The 19403-nt window shown below is 39.0% G+C and overlaps 1 protein-coding gene across 2 annotated transcripts in view; it reads left to right on the top strand.

Annotated features, from left to right (window-relative positions):
* The window catches only part of fam189b (family with sequence similarity 189 member B), a 44900-nt gene that overhangs the window by 17461 nt on the left and 8036 nt on the right, over positions 1-19403 (top strand). Inside the window, exons 3-13 of one of the 2 annotated variants that reach the window (XM_034174731.1) lie at positions 5592-6046; positions 6138-6194; positions 9516-9623; positions 9783-9899; positions 9986-10093; positions 10185-10345; positions 10435-10534; positions 12264-12336; positions 12867-13170; positions 16634-16962; positions 17054-17107. In XM_034174731.1, coding sequence (XP_034030622.1) covers positions 5813-6046; positions 6138-6194; positions 9516-9623; positions 9783-9899; positions 9986-10093; positions 10185-10345; positions 10435-10534; positions 12264-12336; positions 12867-13170; positions 16634-16962; positions 17054-17107 — 1645 coding nt within the window. In that variant the 5' untranslated portion in view covers positions 5592-5812. Of the gene's footprint in view, positions 1-4954; positions 6047-6137; positions 6195-9515; positions 9624-9782; positions 9900-9985; positions 10094-10184; positions 10346-10434; positions 10535-12263; positions 12337-12866; positions 13171-16633; positions 16963-17053; positions 17108-19403 lie in introns of those variants that run through there. The other variant, XM_034174732.1, reaches the window with a different exon arrangement.

Below are 19403 nucleotides of genomic sequence, written 5' to 3'. Positions count from 1 at the left end.
TATAGCAACTGTTTTATACTGTAAAAATTTTTTCTGGTAAAGGTATTTACATATTTGGACTGTTTAAAGAATTCTGGCATCTAAAGCTGCCAGTTTTTTTTTTTTTTTTCATAAAAACATTTCCATGGATTTTTTTTGTTTGTTTATGTCTTTGGTTGGTTTTAGAGTGTACAAAAATTGTGTCACCATTTACATACTTATGGAACTGGCTGTAAAGCTGGCTTTATGTCATCCAAATCGGCTGTTAAACAGAGCTCCTTTTAAATTAAAAGCTTGCAATTCTTTTCTTTTTTTTTTAAGCTATCTGCTTGAAAATTTGTTTCCATTTGGTACTTTTTTATGTTAGGACACTATATTTTGGTCTACTATGATACTTTACAATGCATCAAGAGCAATATGTTGAACCACATGTAAAAATTGTTTCGTATTGCAAAATAAAGTAAAGTAAAAAAAACAACAACAAACTAAGATAAGTAAATCCCTTCAGCACATTCAAGGTGGATCTCCATGTTGATTTGGTGCAAGTTTTACGCCAGATACCCTTCCTGACACAACTCCACATTACACAGACAAATGTGGTAGGGTGGGATTTGAACTGAGAACCTTCCACACTGAAACCAAGTGCACTAACCACTTGACCACCACGCCTGCCATAAATAATAAATAAAATAAAAATAAGATGATTTAGAATATTACAAAACTTATCAAATGCTTTTATAAATGACCATGTTCTAAAATAAATTTTACCTGAGTCACCAAAGGCAGAGCAGGTACTTCATGAAACTTGGTACACACAGTCACCTCACACAGACCTCAGAGAGGTTTGACATTGGCCAAGTTTAGTCTAACCAAGTCTCAGAAACCTCGTGTCTGTGTTACCTTAATGATGACTTTATATGTTCAGAGTTGGTCACATTTCAAATCTAATTCTGTCCACCAAGAGGGAAGTCTCTTTTTTCATGAACATTGACAAACTTGCTATCTTGATAAGACCTTGCACAGATGCAGCTGAGGGTAAATATTGCCCTTGTTATCAATTTCCTGTCGCATTATTTTTAACAATTATTTTACAGTTTCATGTTTTTTTTCTGTAAATATTTTACAGCAGAAATTATAGTTTTCATATCTATTCAAAACAGTTGTGTTTTTCTTTTTCTTCCCTGCACAAAGTTTATCTCCATCTTTGTTTCACACTCCATGTCTGCTTTGATCTGTCAAGGACGTTTAATATAATTCACATTATGTCTGAATAATGGATTAAAAAAAAAATCTATTTAAAACAGCTTCCGTGATGTTTTGTGTGTGCAGTTTGAGACGTCAGCATCGTAGCCAGTTATAATGAGGAATCACAAAGAGGAGACATGTTTGTTGTTGATGTTTATTAATTTCAAATTAAGATGCTTCTTAGCATTGACAGGAGGCTGATGAGTTATATTCTGATTAGGATTCATCCTTGATGCCACCCTTTGGAGGACCTTTGGTTTGTCCAGCTGGGTTTAGATTCTGAACACACTATGCCTGGTCGGCTGACACCACAATCTAGCCTTGGGTAATTGCAAAAAATTAAAAATACAACTGTAATATTATTGCATTTTGGTCTTGACAAATTTTTGCTTGAAAATGTTCCTGTTTTGGGAGTCAGATGAATTCAACTTTCATTATAGATCATGTTAGGCCTTTGCCCAGAACGCTGAACTCTAAGGTATACATAATTAGGTATACAGTCATGTGAAAAAGTTCTTACATTTTAGATATCTTTTTTTATGAACTCAAAAAACAAAAATTCAGGCTTTTTATATTAAAATTTCTAAAAAGGTGCCGTTCAAACTCAGTGAAAAGTAATCTCTAACTCATGAATTAAAAGAAGCTAGTGCATTGCCTGTGGGGATCCATGGGCTCTAGATTGGGTAGTATTAATAAAATAGGTAGCTCTCATTTTTCAAGGGTGGTAATAAATTATGCAAAGTTTCTATAATAATTTTTAATTGAAAGTGCAGGAAATTAAAATGAGAAAGTTTTGTGAATAATTGTATTTATTATTTGGCACATTTAGTGGATATCATGTTTTACAACTGGTAAGGTTGAGATATTTCCTTTGTTCTGAGCTTGCCCGGTTACCAGAGACAGATTAATGGTGATATCAACATCTATTGTTCACTCCTGCTATGTAATATCCCTAATTTCTCCAAAAATATTTGTCCTATCAACTTTCCATTTTCGCGGCGTTCATCCTTGACCCAAAATACATAAGCATACCAAATGATAAATGTCAGCTCTACCCAGTTTCTCCGTGATGGAAGTTGTACACATGCACACAGGTACACAAAAGCCACTTGGCTTTTAATATATAGATGATTTACCGCCCCCTGCTGGTATGGAGTATGAGTCCAGAATTTAATTATCGGCATCCATTGTTCACGGTTGTTACCTAATATCCCTAATTTCTCCAGAAATATTAGTCCTATAAACTTTCCATTTTCGCTGCATTCATCCTTGACCCAAAATACATATGTATACCAAATGGCAAACGTCAGCTCTCCCCAGTTTTTCCGTGATCGAAGTCATACACATGCACATGCACATGTACATGTACACAGAAACCACTTGGATTTTAATATATAGAATAAAAATCTAAAAGCCAAAATTATGGTGTGAATAAGTTAGTGCACCCTTTAGTATGACACATATAAACCATCACTTCCAGTCTTCTTCAGACAAGTCAGGGGATGGACACATGAACATTTCCAAGACAGTGATTATGTCTTGGACTTAACTGAACTCAGTAACTAAGAAATATAAACATTATGATAAATATGTCCAGACGCAGCAGTTCCCAAAAACTGAGTGACTGTGCAAGAAGGTGTCTAGTAGTGAGGGAAGACACCCATGACAACTCTGAAGATGTTATCAGCTTCTGTGCCTGCGATTGACCAAATTGTGCATAGTGCAAGTTTTGCATTTTGCATCACCAGTTATCCAGTTTCATCATGAAATTGTATGGGGAAAGATTTTCTTTAAAAATAATTATTGAAAGTTCAGCTACAGTTAGCCAGAAAGCACATAAGAGATGCAAGCCTAGATTTGATCTGTTTTGTTGTAAGAAAATCCTCTGCTCAACTCTTCTATGAAGCTGTGAGTGGTAACGTAAAATGCAATACTTGCACAAAAGAGACAAGATTTTTTTTTTCAGAACTCATATCTTTGTATAAATACAGTAATATATATATATTATATATATATATATATATATATATATATATATATATATATATATATATAAATTTAACATGGCAGTATGACATACAATCCATGACATTTTCATTGGGAGGTGATGGTCTAGTGGTTAAGCATTGGGCTTGACTAGAGGATCCTCAGTTCAAATCCCAGCCTGACTGGAAAATCACTAAGCGCCCTTGGGCAAGGTCCTTAATCCTCTAGTTGCTCCCGGTGTGTAGTGGGTGCTTTGCATGGCAGCAGCCTGACATAAGGGTGAATGTGAGGCATTGATGTGTAAAGCACTTTGAGCATCTGATGCAGATGGAAAAGCACTATATAAATGCAGTCCATTTACCATTTTCAGACTAGTTCTTATTATGTGACAGACAGCACACTGGTGCAAGCAGTAAGTGTGCTGCCTCCCAAGCAAAGTATCCAATCTTCAAGGCTGCCTGAGGCCCATCCTCCTGATACAGCTGCAGCTGTGTTAGGAAAACCAGAATGCCACAAGGATCCCATGTAAAACCTGCGGCATCCCTGCACTGTAAAAAAAAAAAAAAAAAAAAAATCTGTGAAATTAATGGTGAAATCCTGTGAATCCACAACATAAAGAAATTGTTAAATGAAAAACAATGAAGTGGTGTTTACTTTACAGCAGTAATGTGTAAAATGTGTACAAATGTCAAAATAATCATATACCATTGTAGAATTTACAAATGACTGTAGTTTAATTAAAAGCAGAAAAACGGTAATACCAAAAACTGTACAAATCAGTTACATTTTACAGATGAGAATTTTCACGAATACAGTAACACTGATAATTAAGGGTTTGAAACAAGAGGTGATGTGTGTGTTTAAACTACATTTAGAGGAAAATAAAACATGAAGTGGCGTTTTTTGCATTTTATCTTCTAAATAGACAATAAAATTACAACAGGTTTATTCTGTAAAATTTACATATTTTATGTAAAATAATTTACACATTTACCGTCATTTTTACAGAATTCTCCTGGTAACCACAGCTGCCAGGATTTTTCCGTAAAAACAAGGGAATTCTTTTTACAGTGTGAGCAAAATGGGAGCAGCACAATGAATGGAGAATAATTAGTTTTAAAACAGCATGCTATTGTTAATTTAGGTTGAAAAGGAAAAAGGTTGCTGGATTTACTGCTTTAAAACTTTTTTCTTTTCTTTTTTGTGTAAATTGCAACTTTATACCTTAACATTTGCAGATTGTTATGTAGATATTTACAGACTTACTCAGGCAACAGCAGCTGCCGTTTTTACTTTAAAAACAACTGATTTGTTTTTTGTATTAGTTGTCTGTTTTCCTTTCTTTTAAGGACAGTGTGTGTCTCCTAGGGGGAGCTAGTTGTTCAATTTGAGATCTACTGTAATATTTATAGATTAGCCCAAACTCCTTCCAACCGTTAGGGGTCTGATGTCGTTTCTTTATGGCACCCGGTAAAGTGATGTTTTTGTCCTGCTGCTGCAGCACCAGCTGGAGGCTGTCACTTAGCAACGGCCCGCCCTTTCCAGCATCAGCACCACGGCGGTACGCGCGATCTGCCGCATTTCAAAGCTGCCTGCACGTTTCTGCGTGCCGTGTCATCATCATCATCATCACGTATAACGGCACGCTGACAGTTCAGTACTTTAACGTCGTCGCTGCTCCGCGGTGGAACATAACACAAAGGGAGGAAAGCACGTGCGCCTAAAGCGATCGAAGGACAAATGATAAAATAAAATAAATCAGCAAGATTGCGTTCGGATATTTTGTGGCTCCATCGTGACGTCGCCCGTGGACACACACGCACGCGCGCCAACACACGGGCTGAAGGGGATGCCCGCGTGACTGCAGGGATGCAAAAGGAGGCGGAAAGAGGATGAGGGGGTCGGACGTGCGCGCGTGGACCACCACAAACTCCCTCTAAGATGAAAATGGCAAAGATCGGACATAGTTTCCGAGGGCAGACTTCCGCCTCGCTGCTGTGCGTGTGTTCGAAACCCTCGATGATATCCGGGTTCTGTTGACTTCGAGGTAATTAAACCCCTCGAATGATCTGATCTCATCCGGGGCTGATGTTTCCCTGACAGACGTAGGATGTAAACGCGCGCACATGTTCGAGTGCATCACGGCGTCTCTCCGTCGCGCGTGAAACAACAAGGCATCATCAGCTGATCGTGGAATCTGCGGCCTGCTCTGTCATTACCGCAATGGCACCGCGGGATGGAGGAGGCAGGACCAAGAGATGGGAGCAGATCAACCCAAAAGAGCATCAGAAGCCTCATAGTGTGGGACAGGCATGAAGAGATGACTGTTGTTGTAGAAACGCTAAAGCCATCTGAGTGTGCTGGCCAAAACGTCAAATGAGGTGAGTTGTGTTGCAGCTGCTCCATTCTCAACTTTCTGCTGACAAAGTTCTTGGACAACATGGGACAATGCGCACCTGCCAGTGGACAGATTAGTGCAGACCTGTGACAGTGGAAACCTCACTCCAGCACCTATGTGTCCTCTTCTTTTCCACTCCCGTTTGTATATATAACTGAACTTTGGCTTATACCTAGTAAAGCTCTAGCTCCAGACGAGCCCATCATGCCTTCGCCATCAGACTCTAGCAGCTTAGCTTCTGCCTCAGGGTCCCGGGGCTGGTCAGACAGCCGCCGTGGCATGTCCGGAAGGGGACCGGGTGGTGCACGGGTGCTGCTTTACTTGGGGCTATGCCACTTGGGCCTGGGCGTCATGGTTCTGGCCTTTTCTTTCACCAGCATGGCCTTCACCTCTTCAGCTCGTGTTCGGCAGTCTTGTCCATTTTGGGCCGGCTTTTTTGTAAGTGGAAAATTGACACAATAACATAGCGTTCCAAACCACTAAGGTCTTTGGTGATTAGATTTCCGGTGTATGATGTGTCTGATTCCAGGTGGTGGCATCGGGAATAGTTGGAATAATCTCATGGAGAAGACCTCTGACTTTGGTGGTATGGTATTTCAATTCTAAGCAAAGAATCTCACATTTCATATGTTCTCACAAATATCAGACAGATTTTCCTCTCTCACATAGACCTGGTGCTGACTTGTAGCCTTTACATATGAAATTCAGAATTTGATATTAATGTATGTTCCTGGACCAGCCAAAGGGTGGCAGACAGGTCTATGGTTTCTCTTTTTTTGGTTTGTTTGTTTGTTTGTTTTTTTATTATTGGATTGGCAATCAAGTTGACCAGTCTAATCAATTCATTGACATTCTTCTTTCAATTCCAAAATCAAAGTAACAAGGCAGAGGTTCAAAGGAGCCTATACAAAGGCAACTTTGACTTATTTTTCATTGTTGCTTCAGTGAGTAAGTCGACTGCGCCTTTGTTTTCACTCGGGGTCACATCCAAAGTGACTCCCAAGTATGTTAGAACCCTATATGTTGGTCTACTATGTTACTTTGCAGTGCACCAAGAGCAATATGTTGAACCACATGCAAAAATGTATGTTTTGTAAAATAAAGTAAAACCAAAACAAAGATAAGTAAGTTCCTTCAGCTGGCTGCTCCCTGTTTTCACTCAGGGTTGCCACAGCTCATCCAAGGTGGATCTGTATGTTGATTTGGCAAAAGTTTTACACAGGATGCCCTTACTGACACATGATATGCAGTAATGTGGCAGGGGTGAGGTTTGAACTGGGCACTGAAACCCAAAGCACCAACCGCCTGGCCACCACTCCTGCTTTCATTGCTACTTCAGTCATGTATATAAAGCAAAACATTACTATAGACGTTTCACATGGAATGTTTCAATACACTGGTTTCGAAGCAGTTGGTGACAGAATGAGGCCCCATTTAGTGCAGCACATAATGCCTTTTTTATACAGAATCCAGCAGTGTTCCAAAACATAGGTGTTACAAAGGTTTTTAAACTTTCCTGAACAGTGTTTTCAGTTAGCCATCACCAAATTGCAGTACTGCCAAAATTTTGGAATTATCCCCAGGCATGCGTACTATCTGTTCTTTAAATTTGGTTTTACATTCATGTTCATTGATGCATTTTTGTCCCATATTTGCCCAAATGTTGGGCATCATGTTTATCCTTTCAGTTGCTTGCTTAACACTTTAGTTGATGTGAAGGATGGAGGGTGACACAAATCTCACAATGTGCACAGTGTTTTGGCAGGTGAGAGACAAACTCTATGTAAATTGAACCCGACTGTTTGTTATTTTCCATCATCCAGCCATCATCCACCATCCATCCAAGAGATGGCAGACAGCTCTGTGGGATATTACTTAGGCAAAACAAAGCTGCTTTTTGACTGATGTGCTGCATCAAAGTTAGACACCGTCTAATCACGTTACCACCTTTAATTATAATCACCCCTCTATAGTTGTCATGCAGGGGGAAACTAGCTATAGAGGTCAAAACTGTGTTTTGTACCTGTCTGTAAGCATTTTTATTGCTAGTCTGGGGACTTTAACATGGATTCTATGAAAAGTGACTCGCTTTGGATCCCTGCCCTAGTGGCCATTCATGGAACCTCACCCACTCATCTATATTTTTGCTGTACAAACACTATGAGTGCAGGGAATGTTCATTTCTAAAATTGAGAAATTTCTAAATTTCTAAAATAATGCCCTTTAAACTCAGTGAAAACCAGCAAGACAACATCACATAAATGCAATAATGCGCCATGAGTCAGTCACATCTTCCTGAAATGGCAAAAGAAAACAAACAAACAAAGATCATATTTAGACTACATAAAACATTTCTGTGCTCCTCAACCTCATATGTTATACTTTGTACAACCCCAATTCCAATGAAGTTGGGACGTTGTGTGAAATATAAATAAAAACAGAATACAATTATTTGCAAATCGTCTTCAACCTATATTCAACTGAATACACCACAAAGACAAGATATTTAATGTTCAAACTGATAGACGTTTTTGTTTTTGTGCAAATATTTGCTCATTTTGAAATGGATGCCTGCAACACATTTCAAAAAAGCTGGGACAGTGTCAACAAAACACTGGGAAATAGGGCTGCAGCTATTGATTATTTTAGTAATCGAGTATTCTATCAATTATTCTGGCGATTAATCGAGTAATCGGATAAAAAGTATTTTTGCATTTTTTAACATCATCAATAGTCCAGGGCTCTCCCTACTAAGCAATGGCACAATGTCACTGCATCAAATCAAATCAAATCAATTTTATTTATATAGCGCCAAATCACAACAAACAGTTGCCCCAAGGCGCTTTATATTGTAAGGCAAAGCCATACAATAATTACGGAAAAACCCCAACGGTCAAAACGACCCCCTGTGAGCAAGCACTTGGCGACAGTGGGAAGGGTCACAAAGTCTTGACATTTTGCTGAAATGGCGATGGGATGTGTCTTTCTGATTTCTTTTGTTTTATTAACCATTTTAATGTTTTTTTAATGTTGGTGGACTGGGTCCCTGCATGATTTTTTTTTAATCCCTCTTTCTCTACGATTCAGCAGATGCATTTCAGCTGGAGGTTGAACATACAAGCCTCTGAGTCAGTTTTTTTATTTTATTTTATTTAAGTTACAGTGTTTGTCAAATGTTGTGTGTTGCCCAGAAAAGCAAAAAATTAAAAAGCGAAGTACTCAGTGTGAGTCTGAGCAAAACACAGTTGAAAGAGTGGACTTTTGCAGAGAGGATCTCCTTTCAGAAACTGTTTGTCAGTGTGGCCGGAGACGGAGCTGTAGCTGTGTGAGGGGCTCTCCTCACACCGGGCAGAGAGACAGCAGCCAGCCGCCGGGCGAATAGTCACTCCCCACGTAGAGCGGACTGTGTGTTTTTTAAAACTAGACAAACACATTGCTTCGCTTTAAATGCACAGTAGGTCTATTTCAGACCTACTGTGTGTGTGTCTCGTTGGAAAGGTGGAGCGCAAAATTATGAAGTGCAAAATTCATAATGCGCTTATTGCCCAAACGCTTATTGAGTGTTGAAGGAAAGGTGATGTAACACAGTGGTATAACCATATCACTGTCCCAGCTTTTAAGGAAATGTGTTGCAGGCATCCATTTCAAAATTAGCAAATATTTGCGCAAAAACAATAAAGTTTATCAGTTTGAACATTAAATATCTTGTCTTTGTGGTATATTCAATTGAATATAGGTTGAAGAGGATTTGCAAATCATTGTATTCTGTTTTTATTTACATTTTACACAACATCCCAACATCATTGGAATTGAGATTGTATGATACACAGAAAGTACTGTATGTGAAAGTGTAAATATGAATTCTATCTTGCACAGTCAAAATATTGTCTTCTGCGTCTGTCCACAGGTATCACTGTTCATGCTGCTGTCTGCAGTGTGTGTGATCCTCAGTCTGGCCGGGTCAATGCTCTCGTGTCAGAACGCACAGATGGTCAAATCTATGCTCACTTGCCAGGTACACAGAATTATGGAAGTGCTGTCTTCTTGTTCCTGCTGAAATGCCCTTCTCTAGAGAATGTGCCAAGAATATCTGTCAGTTTCAGGAATATGTTTTTTTTCCAGTGTTCAGATTTGTACTTTTGCACCAATCATCTATGTATTACAATGTGTGTAGGTGGAGAACGGGCTGTGTGTGTGTTGTGCACCTACTCACTCGTGCTCCATCACAGAGGAGGAGACTCTGGTCCTATACCTGAATGCTGACTGCCACTCAATCAGACATCAGCTGAAGGTTGGTAGGGTGAACAGAGTATATGCTTTCTACTGATACGCCATAGTTCCATGCAAGATGCTTCCTGAATGCATTTTACTCTGTAGGACCTGCTGTTCAGTGCATGTGGCCTGAGCATCCTCTCCACCATCATCTGTACTTTGTCCACTGTGACCTGCAGTATCCACATATTCTCCTTGGATCTTGTGCACTTGGTGAGCAACAGGTTGATAGGTTTGCACAAATGTTATTGCTTTTGCATCCTTCTGGCAGTGTGACGATGTCTTTCTCACTCTTTCTTCTTAGCTGGCCCCTCATCGTTCTCGTTCTGTCAACCCCGAATGCACCACGCCGCAGGACGCCTTCCTGACCAACATCATGGACTTTGAAGAGTTTGTTCCACCCATTCCTCCTCCACCCTACTATCCTCCAGAGTACACCTGCAGCTCCGAGACAGATGCTCAGAGGTGCCGCGCACACACAGAAAACAGCCACTTTTATTGAAAGAAATGTGAATGTGCCCGAAAGTGATGGTCATTTTTATATTGATGTGTAGCATCACCTATAATGGCTCCATGGAGAGCCCTATTCCTCTCTACCCCACTGACTGCCCGCCTCCTTATGAAGTTGTGATGGGACAAAGAGCCGCCAGCCAGGTGAGCATGTGAGCAAAGTCACTGCGTCCAAGATCATTTGCTTAAAAATGACCAGATACTGGAATTTTGTAGAACAAGCTGAAATTTTTGAGATAGCTCCAGAAAAATATGGAGAATCACCTACTCAAAGTACCAGAAAATCCCCTTGTTTGTCTTTTCATCTTTGCTTCCTGATCAAAGTGTCTAAATATGTGTTTTAAAGCATGAGAAACTCTTTACTGTGATTATCTACAGGGTTTAGATGTAAACTCCTTAGATAATATTGAGATTTTAGCATTTTTGATCCAGATGCCATGGACAGCTGTCAAATATCATGGGTTATCCATGGATTGGATGAAGAAAGTCCCAAAGGGCCTTCCTCAGCTATTTACTTCAACTCCACCAACATTGTTGGTAAGGTTTTTTTGTTTGTGTTAAAAATAGGAAATCTGACTGAGAGAAGAAATAAAGGAGAAATTATATGTAAGCGAGAATTCACTTTAAAAATATCTAAATACAATAGCAGCCACTAATATGGTCATCGTCTTAGTTTCTGACATTTCTAATAATACTCAAAACCTCTAGATAACCATTGAAAGGACTTTCACGTGCCTTAATACATCCATTTAGACACTTAAATTATGTTTTTACCAAAGGCCATCACATATGGCCATCGGTATTGCGAAGACTTTGCGTCTGTCCATCCGTCTGGCCGTCTGTCTGTGCTCAGCATAAATCCAGTCCTATTACCGCCAGTCTTCAAATTCACGGGGAACATTCTTGGGACACAGACCTTGGACAAGTTCAAAGATGGCTAACCTTGACCTATTTTAAGAGGTAATTTAAGAGGTTAAAAAGTCACATTCTGTTTTAGTCTGTTCCATTTTTTATTTTGAGTGGTGGGAGTGACAGCCAATCAGAGTACAGTGGCACCATGATGTCAGTGACAGGCCTTTCTAAAAACACTTTATATGTTTATATAACATGTTTCTCATATATTCTGTAAAAGCTAATGAGAAATAAAAACTTTAAAAACTGAAAACACTGTTTTTGGAACCTAACAATGCCTCTGAAGTGATTTATAAGACATTTAGCAGATGTTAGCATGGTGACGACACAGGCTGGTAGCTAGTTGCAAACTCTGTTTTGTTTGTGTGTAAATGTAACTTCTTTGTCACATATTATTCAAAAGCTAGCAAGAAATACACACTTCTAAAACTGAAAATGCTGCTTTTGTAACCTCATAACACCTCTAGAGTGATTTAAACGACATTTTGTGAACATCAGTGTGCACGCTTACTTCCGCTAACTCAAAGCTAGCTTCCCTTCTTGTCAAAAGCTCATAAACGTAAATATTGTTTATGATTGATTGATAGATAGAGAGGGCTTTATTGAACATGTACAAATTGTAAATAAGACAATAGGATCTTAATAATTAATGTCTCTCTCTCTCTCTCTCTCTATATATATATATATATATACACATACATACACACACACATGCGCGCACGTTGATACCAATTAACCAACTGAAATTTTTTTTTTTAAATGAGTTGATGGCCATTTTGGATGCCATCTTTAAAAAAAGCCACAGGGGGATTTTCTGGGATTTTAAATATACGATTCATCACATTTTCTCGGATCTGTTCTGAGCATTTCAGCTGATTCTGCAAAATTCAAAATCAGATTAGTAGGTGTGTGTGCAGTGAGTCCGTGTCTCTTCTGATGCTTGTCCACCATGTCTGTTAAGGCCACAGTGTTTGACCCCTATGGCACCGAGCTGTCTGGAGAAAGAGGAACTTCCACTGCCTTCAGTGGAGAAGGTGGGCAGTCATCACAGTTTTTAGTTAAAACTACAAACATCACAGTTGTTGCCTTTAAGATAATCTATTATACATCTGTTATGAATTGTGTTGCGGCAAAATACATTTAATTCAGGTGAATTTTTTGTGTTTCTCTTATTCTGTATTGTTTGTCCCAACACATCCATAATGTGCGACATGTCTTAAATGATAATAAAATCAAGTACACACAAATATAATAAATATAATACCAGTTAAAGGTTTGGACATACTTTCCCTTTTAATTGAATTGGAAGGTACTGCTTTTCTAACAAAATCAAAGTACATATTTGAAATAAGTACTGTATGTTTTCATAAATCTTTCAATTCTAGGCAAGTCATGTTTTTTTTCCCAAAATATAAATTAAAAAGTAATTTGACTTAAAGGTTTATCAGTATAATTATAAGAGAGAGAGAGAGAGAGAGAGAGAGAGAGAGAGAGAGAGAGAGAGAGAGAGAGAGAGAGAGAGAGAGAGATCATTCTTTATTTAATAAATTCCTCTTTTTTTAAGTGTCCATGGACAGCGGATCTCTGTTAATGTCAGAAATTATAGACATCCCTGATGACTCCTCCCCCTCTGAGGACTCCTGCTTGATGGAGGTAGGAGGGAGAAACCAGGGGAGCAGGAGCAGCAGGACTGCTACTGAAGGAGGAGAAAGAGGCGCAGGAGGGGAGTGTATTAGTTTCCGTGGTCCTGCCTCTCAGACAGCAGAAAGTCCTCTGGCAGGAGGACCCAGAGCCCGGCGCTTTCTCAGAGGAAGAGGAGAGAGGTCCAACTCCTGCTCCTCACCCAGTACAGCAACCGCCACATACCGGTGAGGGTACACACATTAAGTTTGACATGTACTTAATGCTGTATTTCAGTGTGAGACACAGAAATATCCAAGTTCCTTGAGGAGAAAGTAAATAAAATGTTTCCTGATGCACAAATCGCAACTCAGACTAACAGGCTCATGATATTTGTACTATTATTATTATTATTATTATTATGTATATGTCACAGACATGAACGAGCAAAGCTCTTCAGCATCTCACCATGTCATTTAGGTGCTTCAGACTTTTTTTGAGTAAATGCTTCAGGGGAGCATTAGCATGGCTAAAACCTTTCAGCTTCTGGGGGAAGCCCCAGACCCCCCGCCTTTTTAAGCATTTTCTTATTTTGCCTTTCAGCTGACCCCCCCTAATTACAGCCCTCTTAACCCCCTGCCACTTTAAGCATTTTTTTCAATGTAGATGTAAATTAATGTTCAAAGTTTTCAGCAAGCTGACAGTAGGGCTGTACAATATGGCCAATTTATCGTATCTCAATATTGTCATATCAATATGACATACGATATGACTAGGATTTGACACAAAGTGCAGCAACAGTGAAAATTAAACATTCTTAAACAGTAATAATACCACACTCATTTTGCCCTCAGTGCCCTCCAAAAGTATTGGAACACTTGGAATTTCACACATTTTAATTTGTTTATGCCATTTTAAATACAAGAAATATAAAAAAATGAAGAATAAAAATTTCTAAAATTATCTTCCTCAAACTCAATCTGAAATCAAATCTGTAAAACCTGATAAAACCTGTAAATAATAATCAGTTTTATTGCCAGTTTTCTTTAGACAAGTCAGGGGATGGAAACATGAACATTTCCAAGTCACTGAATATGTCTTGGACTTTATTTACATCAGTTATGAAGAAATACAAAAGTTTCTTTCACCAAAACATCACATCTAGGCTTTCATCTCAAATGTACTTTCTGTCAAATTGTAGCTGAACTTTCAGGTCTTCTTTTTAAGATAATCCTCCTCTACACCACTTCATCAGGAAGCTGAATTTTATATTGTTAATTAATTTATATCAAGTTGTAGAGATTGACTTTCAGTTTGAGTTAAGGAAAATAATTTTAGAAAAAAATGTATTTGAAATGGAATAAACAAATTAAAATGTGTGAAATACCAAGTGTTCCAATACTTCTGAGGGCAATTGAGAAACACTGAGGAGCAGCATCTTACATCTCATATATAGTGCAGCAGATAAGAGAATATTTAGAGTGGAATCCTGCAAATGGCAATACAAAAAATACCACCTAGGGTCAGTTGAAGTATTACACAGGGGTCAAAATTAAAAGATGCTCCAGTCAAATGCACCACATTATTTGCCTGATCATAAAGATTCCAAAAAGGTATAATTTGGACAATCTGTGACTGAATGTTATGGAGTTATGAGGTAAAATCAGCAAGAATGGTGACAAAGGTCAGTGTCAGTTTGTACAGGGGTCAAAAGTTAAAGTTTCTCCAGTTTTGGTTAAAAAATGATCCAAATTATTGGTTGAGTTAATCGGGTTTTAAAAAGTAACAGTTTGCATCATGTGTCATGATTAGTTCATGTTCCATTTATTAATCCTATTAACCAATAATTTGCATCACTTTTTACCAAAATTGGAGCAACTTTAACTTTTGACTCCTGTACAGACTGACACTGACCTTTGTCACCATTCTTGCTGATTTTACCTCATAACTCCATAACATTCAGTCACAGATTGTCCAGATTATACCTTTTTGGATTCTTTATAATCAGACAAGTAATGTGATGTATTTTTCAATTTGATTGGAGCATTTTTAAATTTTGGCCCCGTGTTATTCTTCAATTGACCCCTACCTGGCCACCTATTGAAAATTCAAGTGGCTAGTCGTTTTTTTTTTTTTTTTAGTGTAGTGTCTAGGCTGCTGACTTTGATGCTTGTATCACCATTTGAAGGAATGTTTCCGTTATCTGCTGCACAAATAAGCCAATAGAGCATGAACCAGCTGCTGTCTGTTAGCTTAAACATGTGTATATAAGCCAACCCAAATTAAAGGACAAATGCTGCTTTTAACAACCTGGACCTCATTTCTGCCATAAAATATGGTTGTTTACTCACCAATATAAGTTTGGTGTCATTAGAAGTCCATAGTTCAAATGACGTGTTCAGTTCAAATCTGAGGCAAACATTTTTCTTCTTCTACTAAGGTGGATTACAACTTTTTGTGGTACACAGCACCAACTACTGGACAGGAGGCACCTAGCAGTCAATGTGACTCACAAATTTCAAAATGCAGCTCTTTCAACCAGATGTGCGGTGCCGTGTTGCTTCATTCATGTGTCCAATCAGATTTCAGGGGAGTCCAGTGAAACCATGGCCTCTGCTCTAGCTCCACCCATGTCAGGAAGTGTTCAACATTTGACATTTCCTGTTTCACTGTGACTAAAAATGTGGCTTTTCCTGTTTGAGCGTGAGCTTGCCAATGAATTCCCGTGAGATTCCATGGGATCTCGTCTGTCAATCCAGGAAGTGTTTGACATTTCCTGTTTCACTGTGGATTAAGAATTTGGCACTTCCTGTTTGGGCCACAGTGTACCATGAGCAAGCTTCATGCCACTGCGCGTCGCTTCGCTCATAAACATTCATTCTTTGTATAATATATTATATGTTGTATTATACATTGTTAAATATTAGTATATACCAATACAAGGTCTAGACTCTGCAGTCTAGGCTTTACTTCTGTGTAGTACCTTGAAGTGACTTATGTTGTGATTTGGTGTTGTATAAGGAACATAAATCAAATTGAATTACCGAACTTCAGATACAGCATTTTGGTCGTGTGTCACATTTTCTAGACATGATCCAGCATGCATGTGCCTCAGTGTTGAAGACCCCAGCGACTGAAGAAGGCCAAGGGGATGCCCACATTTCCCCTGACTGGGGCAGATACAGTAGATGGTTACTTTTGAAAGGTGGGGATAGACAGGTTGTCTGCCAGGGTGGTTGCCATCCAGGACTCAAGACTGACACAAGGCACTTCAGTTGTGTGGTGGACTCAGTGAAGCGCATCACCCTCGCGTATTCAGATATGACCTGAACTGTAATAACTATAGACTTTAAAATATAGCCTATATCAATGGACACTTTAAGAACATCTGAGAGACACATATTATTACATCACACATTTGTACATGGAATGCTACTAAGCAACATTTCATTTGGTTCTAACTGATTCGGAAATGATCATTTTAAGGTGAAACACAAAATAGAAAACATCAAAATATTGATTCTGCTGAGAATGGACTGAGCAAAAAAATAATTCTGGTTTGAAGCCCTGGTTTGAAGCGTTATCTGTGTGGTTCACTGTTATTGAAAATGTTTTTTTCAGTCATAATCTTGCAGAACCACATTTATATAAACACATAAACACAAGCACTCATTCACAACACCTTTTCTGTTCTCCCATTTTGTCCTCCAGGTCTCCAGTAATGTGCCGCCAGACAATGCTGGCTCGTAGCTGTTCCCAGCTCGAGGCAATAGGAGGTTCTGACTCTCAGCAACGCTGCTCTGTCCCAGAGATTCAAGTTCGCTTCTCCGCGGCCTCAGATCAAGTACCTGCATCAGCCTCCTCTGCTGCCAGTGAGCACGCTGCTACAGGAAACGGGCTACCGCTCCCTCGCCAACCCCTCTACCTTCGCAGAAACCTAGGAAAGAAAGACACAGAAAATATGAAACAGGCTAACGAAAGCCTTCTACGCCTTGTGAGGTCTCACAGTGAACCAGGGCTTGGCTCCTCCACTGATACAGGTAAGTAAATAAAAAACAAAAACAATACCTGAGCATCTCAAATTCAAATAAAAAATGTCAGTGATTTTTCTTTCTATCACCTTTTCTCAAGTCAACTTTGGCTCTAGAAGCAGTAAGGATGGTTCTCACATGTCTACAGACACAGGTAAGGTCCTGAGCATCTTAAGTTGGGGAAAATGGGGTTATGCAGAAAATCTGAAGTCTCAAAATGTCCTTGTTTCAATTCCAGTGGCCATGTTTTCCATACAGTAAGTTGCACCGGAGTATAGGTCTCATTTATTTTTGAAACATGGTGCTACTGCTTCATGCAACAAGAAGTAAAATGAATTTAATCTGTGCATTATTTAATTTATAATGCAAACACCAGTGTAGAGAACAGAAGCTATTTGTCTAATGTTATCATACTAGCCACAAAAAACTGAAAGAAAACTACTTCTTGTGTCCACTGAACAGACGATCATAGGTGAAGTAAACATGCAATGCAATTAAACATTTGGAAACTCGGCACATTGTTTACATGTCATGCAAGCATTGTGTTAACCAGCAGAAACTAATGGGCTAATTAATGCTATTTCACCACAACCACAAAAAAACTGTTTCTGTAGCCACTGAACTAGGGGTCTGCACCAGGTTACGGTATTATGAAAGCACTGGTATAAGACTTTGGTCCCCTTCCTATATTTTTGATATATTAGCGCTGAATGTGGCAAGCAGTTAGTCTACTGTTTTGTGCAGCAGCTCCGAATGCTTTAAGTTTGAAAAAGCAGTTTGCGTCATCACACCAAGGGTGCAATTTAGAACTAGAAATTGGGGGGACAAAATGCGAGGCCCGCAGGGCTGAAGCCCACAGGCCGGGTATTATATTATAATTTAGGATAAATTACTTATCATGAATTTAATTTTCGAAGTGGCACTAATGACAACACTCATACTGAACATAATTTCGCTTGCATAGACTGATTTTGGAGATCAAGCAATTATTGCAGATGGGCTTTCTGAGGTCCCAGATAGCTTTTCTGATTTCCTTTTCTAACTTTCAGAATTTAGTAAATTAGCATATGGTCCATTGATACTTATGTGTAGACACTAGTCCCTAGAGGCAACTATTTTTGGTTTCAAATCTGGGCAAATGCAGTCCCAGAAAATTCAGAATGTGACAAACAAGAAACAGGTGTTGGAAACAAGTCAATGCCGCTAAAAATACAAACTTGCAGAAACAAAGATACTATTCTGACATAGTTTTGCACATAAGACTGGCATAGCATGTTTCAAGTACACATATATATATGTCAGAAGGTGGAGGGGGGACATACCGTATTCTGTCCCCCCGGTTGAAAAGGTGGGGGGGCATGTCCCCCCTATCCCCCACCAAATTGCGCCCATGCATCTCACTGTTTCTTGTGGCGACTCAGTGAACAAGGACAGCACACCCACAGTGAGTTTTAGATACATATTTATACATGTTGTTTTGTTTTTTGTTTTTTGTTTTTTTCTTTTAAAGTCTGTACACATCAGCAGCTGGTCTGCTCTGTGATCCTGTCAGATCTCAGAAGCTAAGTAGTGCAGCATCTGGTTAGGTTAGTACTTGGATGGGAGACCTCTTTGAAACACCAGCAGCTGTGTGTGTGTTTCTCCGGGTGAAACTGGAGTTGCGTCAGGAAGGGCACCCAGCATAAAACTTGTGCCAGTTACCAATGCGGGTCTGGCTGTATCCGCAGCCAAAATGACAACACACACACACACACACACACACACAAAGTCTGTGCACATCATCTGGCTGTATTACCGCAGAGCTAACAGCAGCTGAAAACAGAGAACAGCAGCACACCTGCAGTGAGTTTAAAAAAATTACTGACTTTGGTTTTTTGCTTTTTTTCCTCAATATGCACAAAGTCTGTTTCTGAGGATGGCACAAGATAAAAGCACTGATAAAATCTTTTTACCTGTCAGTCTGGCAGTGCTTTCCACATAAATACAAGTTTTGCATTCTTCTTGCTCAGACTGTGCAGGCCAGGGACTTAGCCGGAGGGAAAGAGGATGGAAACCCCCCCCAAACACCCTTAGAGTAAAAGGCCACTTGTGAACACATTTTTTGCATTTACAGTTCCTTCCAAAAGTATTGGAACACATGGTATTTCACACATTTTACACCATTTCAAATACAAAAAAAATACAATAAATACAAATTTCTAAAATGATCTTCCTTAAACTCAAACTGAAAGCACATCTTTACAACTTGATATAACTTCATTAAAAATATAAAAGCCAAGATGATGTGTTGCATAATTAATGGGACACTTTGGTATAACAGCTGTAAATAATCAGTTTTATTGCCAGTTTATTCAGACAACTCGGGATGGATACATAAACATTTACAAGTCACTGACTATGTCTTTGACTTTATTTACATCAACTATGTAGAAATACAAACAGTATGGCAC

Source organism: Thalassophryne amazonica, chromosome 7 (assembly GCF_902500255.1).
Source record: "Thalassophryne amazonica chromosome 7, fThaAma1.1, whole genome shotgun sequence".
In the NCBI taxonomy this organism is placed as follows: Eukaryota; Metazoa; Chordata; class Actinopteri; order Batrachoidiformes; family Batrachoididae; genus Thalassophryne; species Thalassophryne amazonica.
Note: the sequence above shows the minus strand (reverse complement) of the source record. Positions and strands in the feature narration are given on the sequence as shown.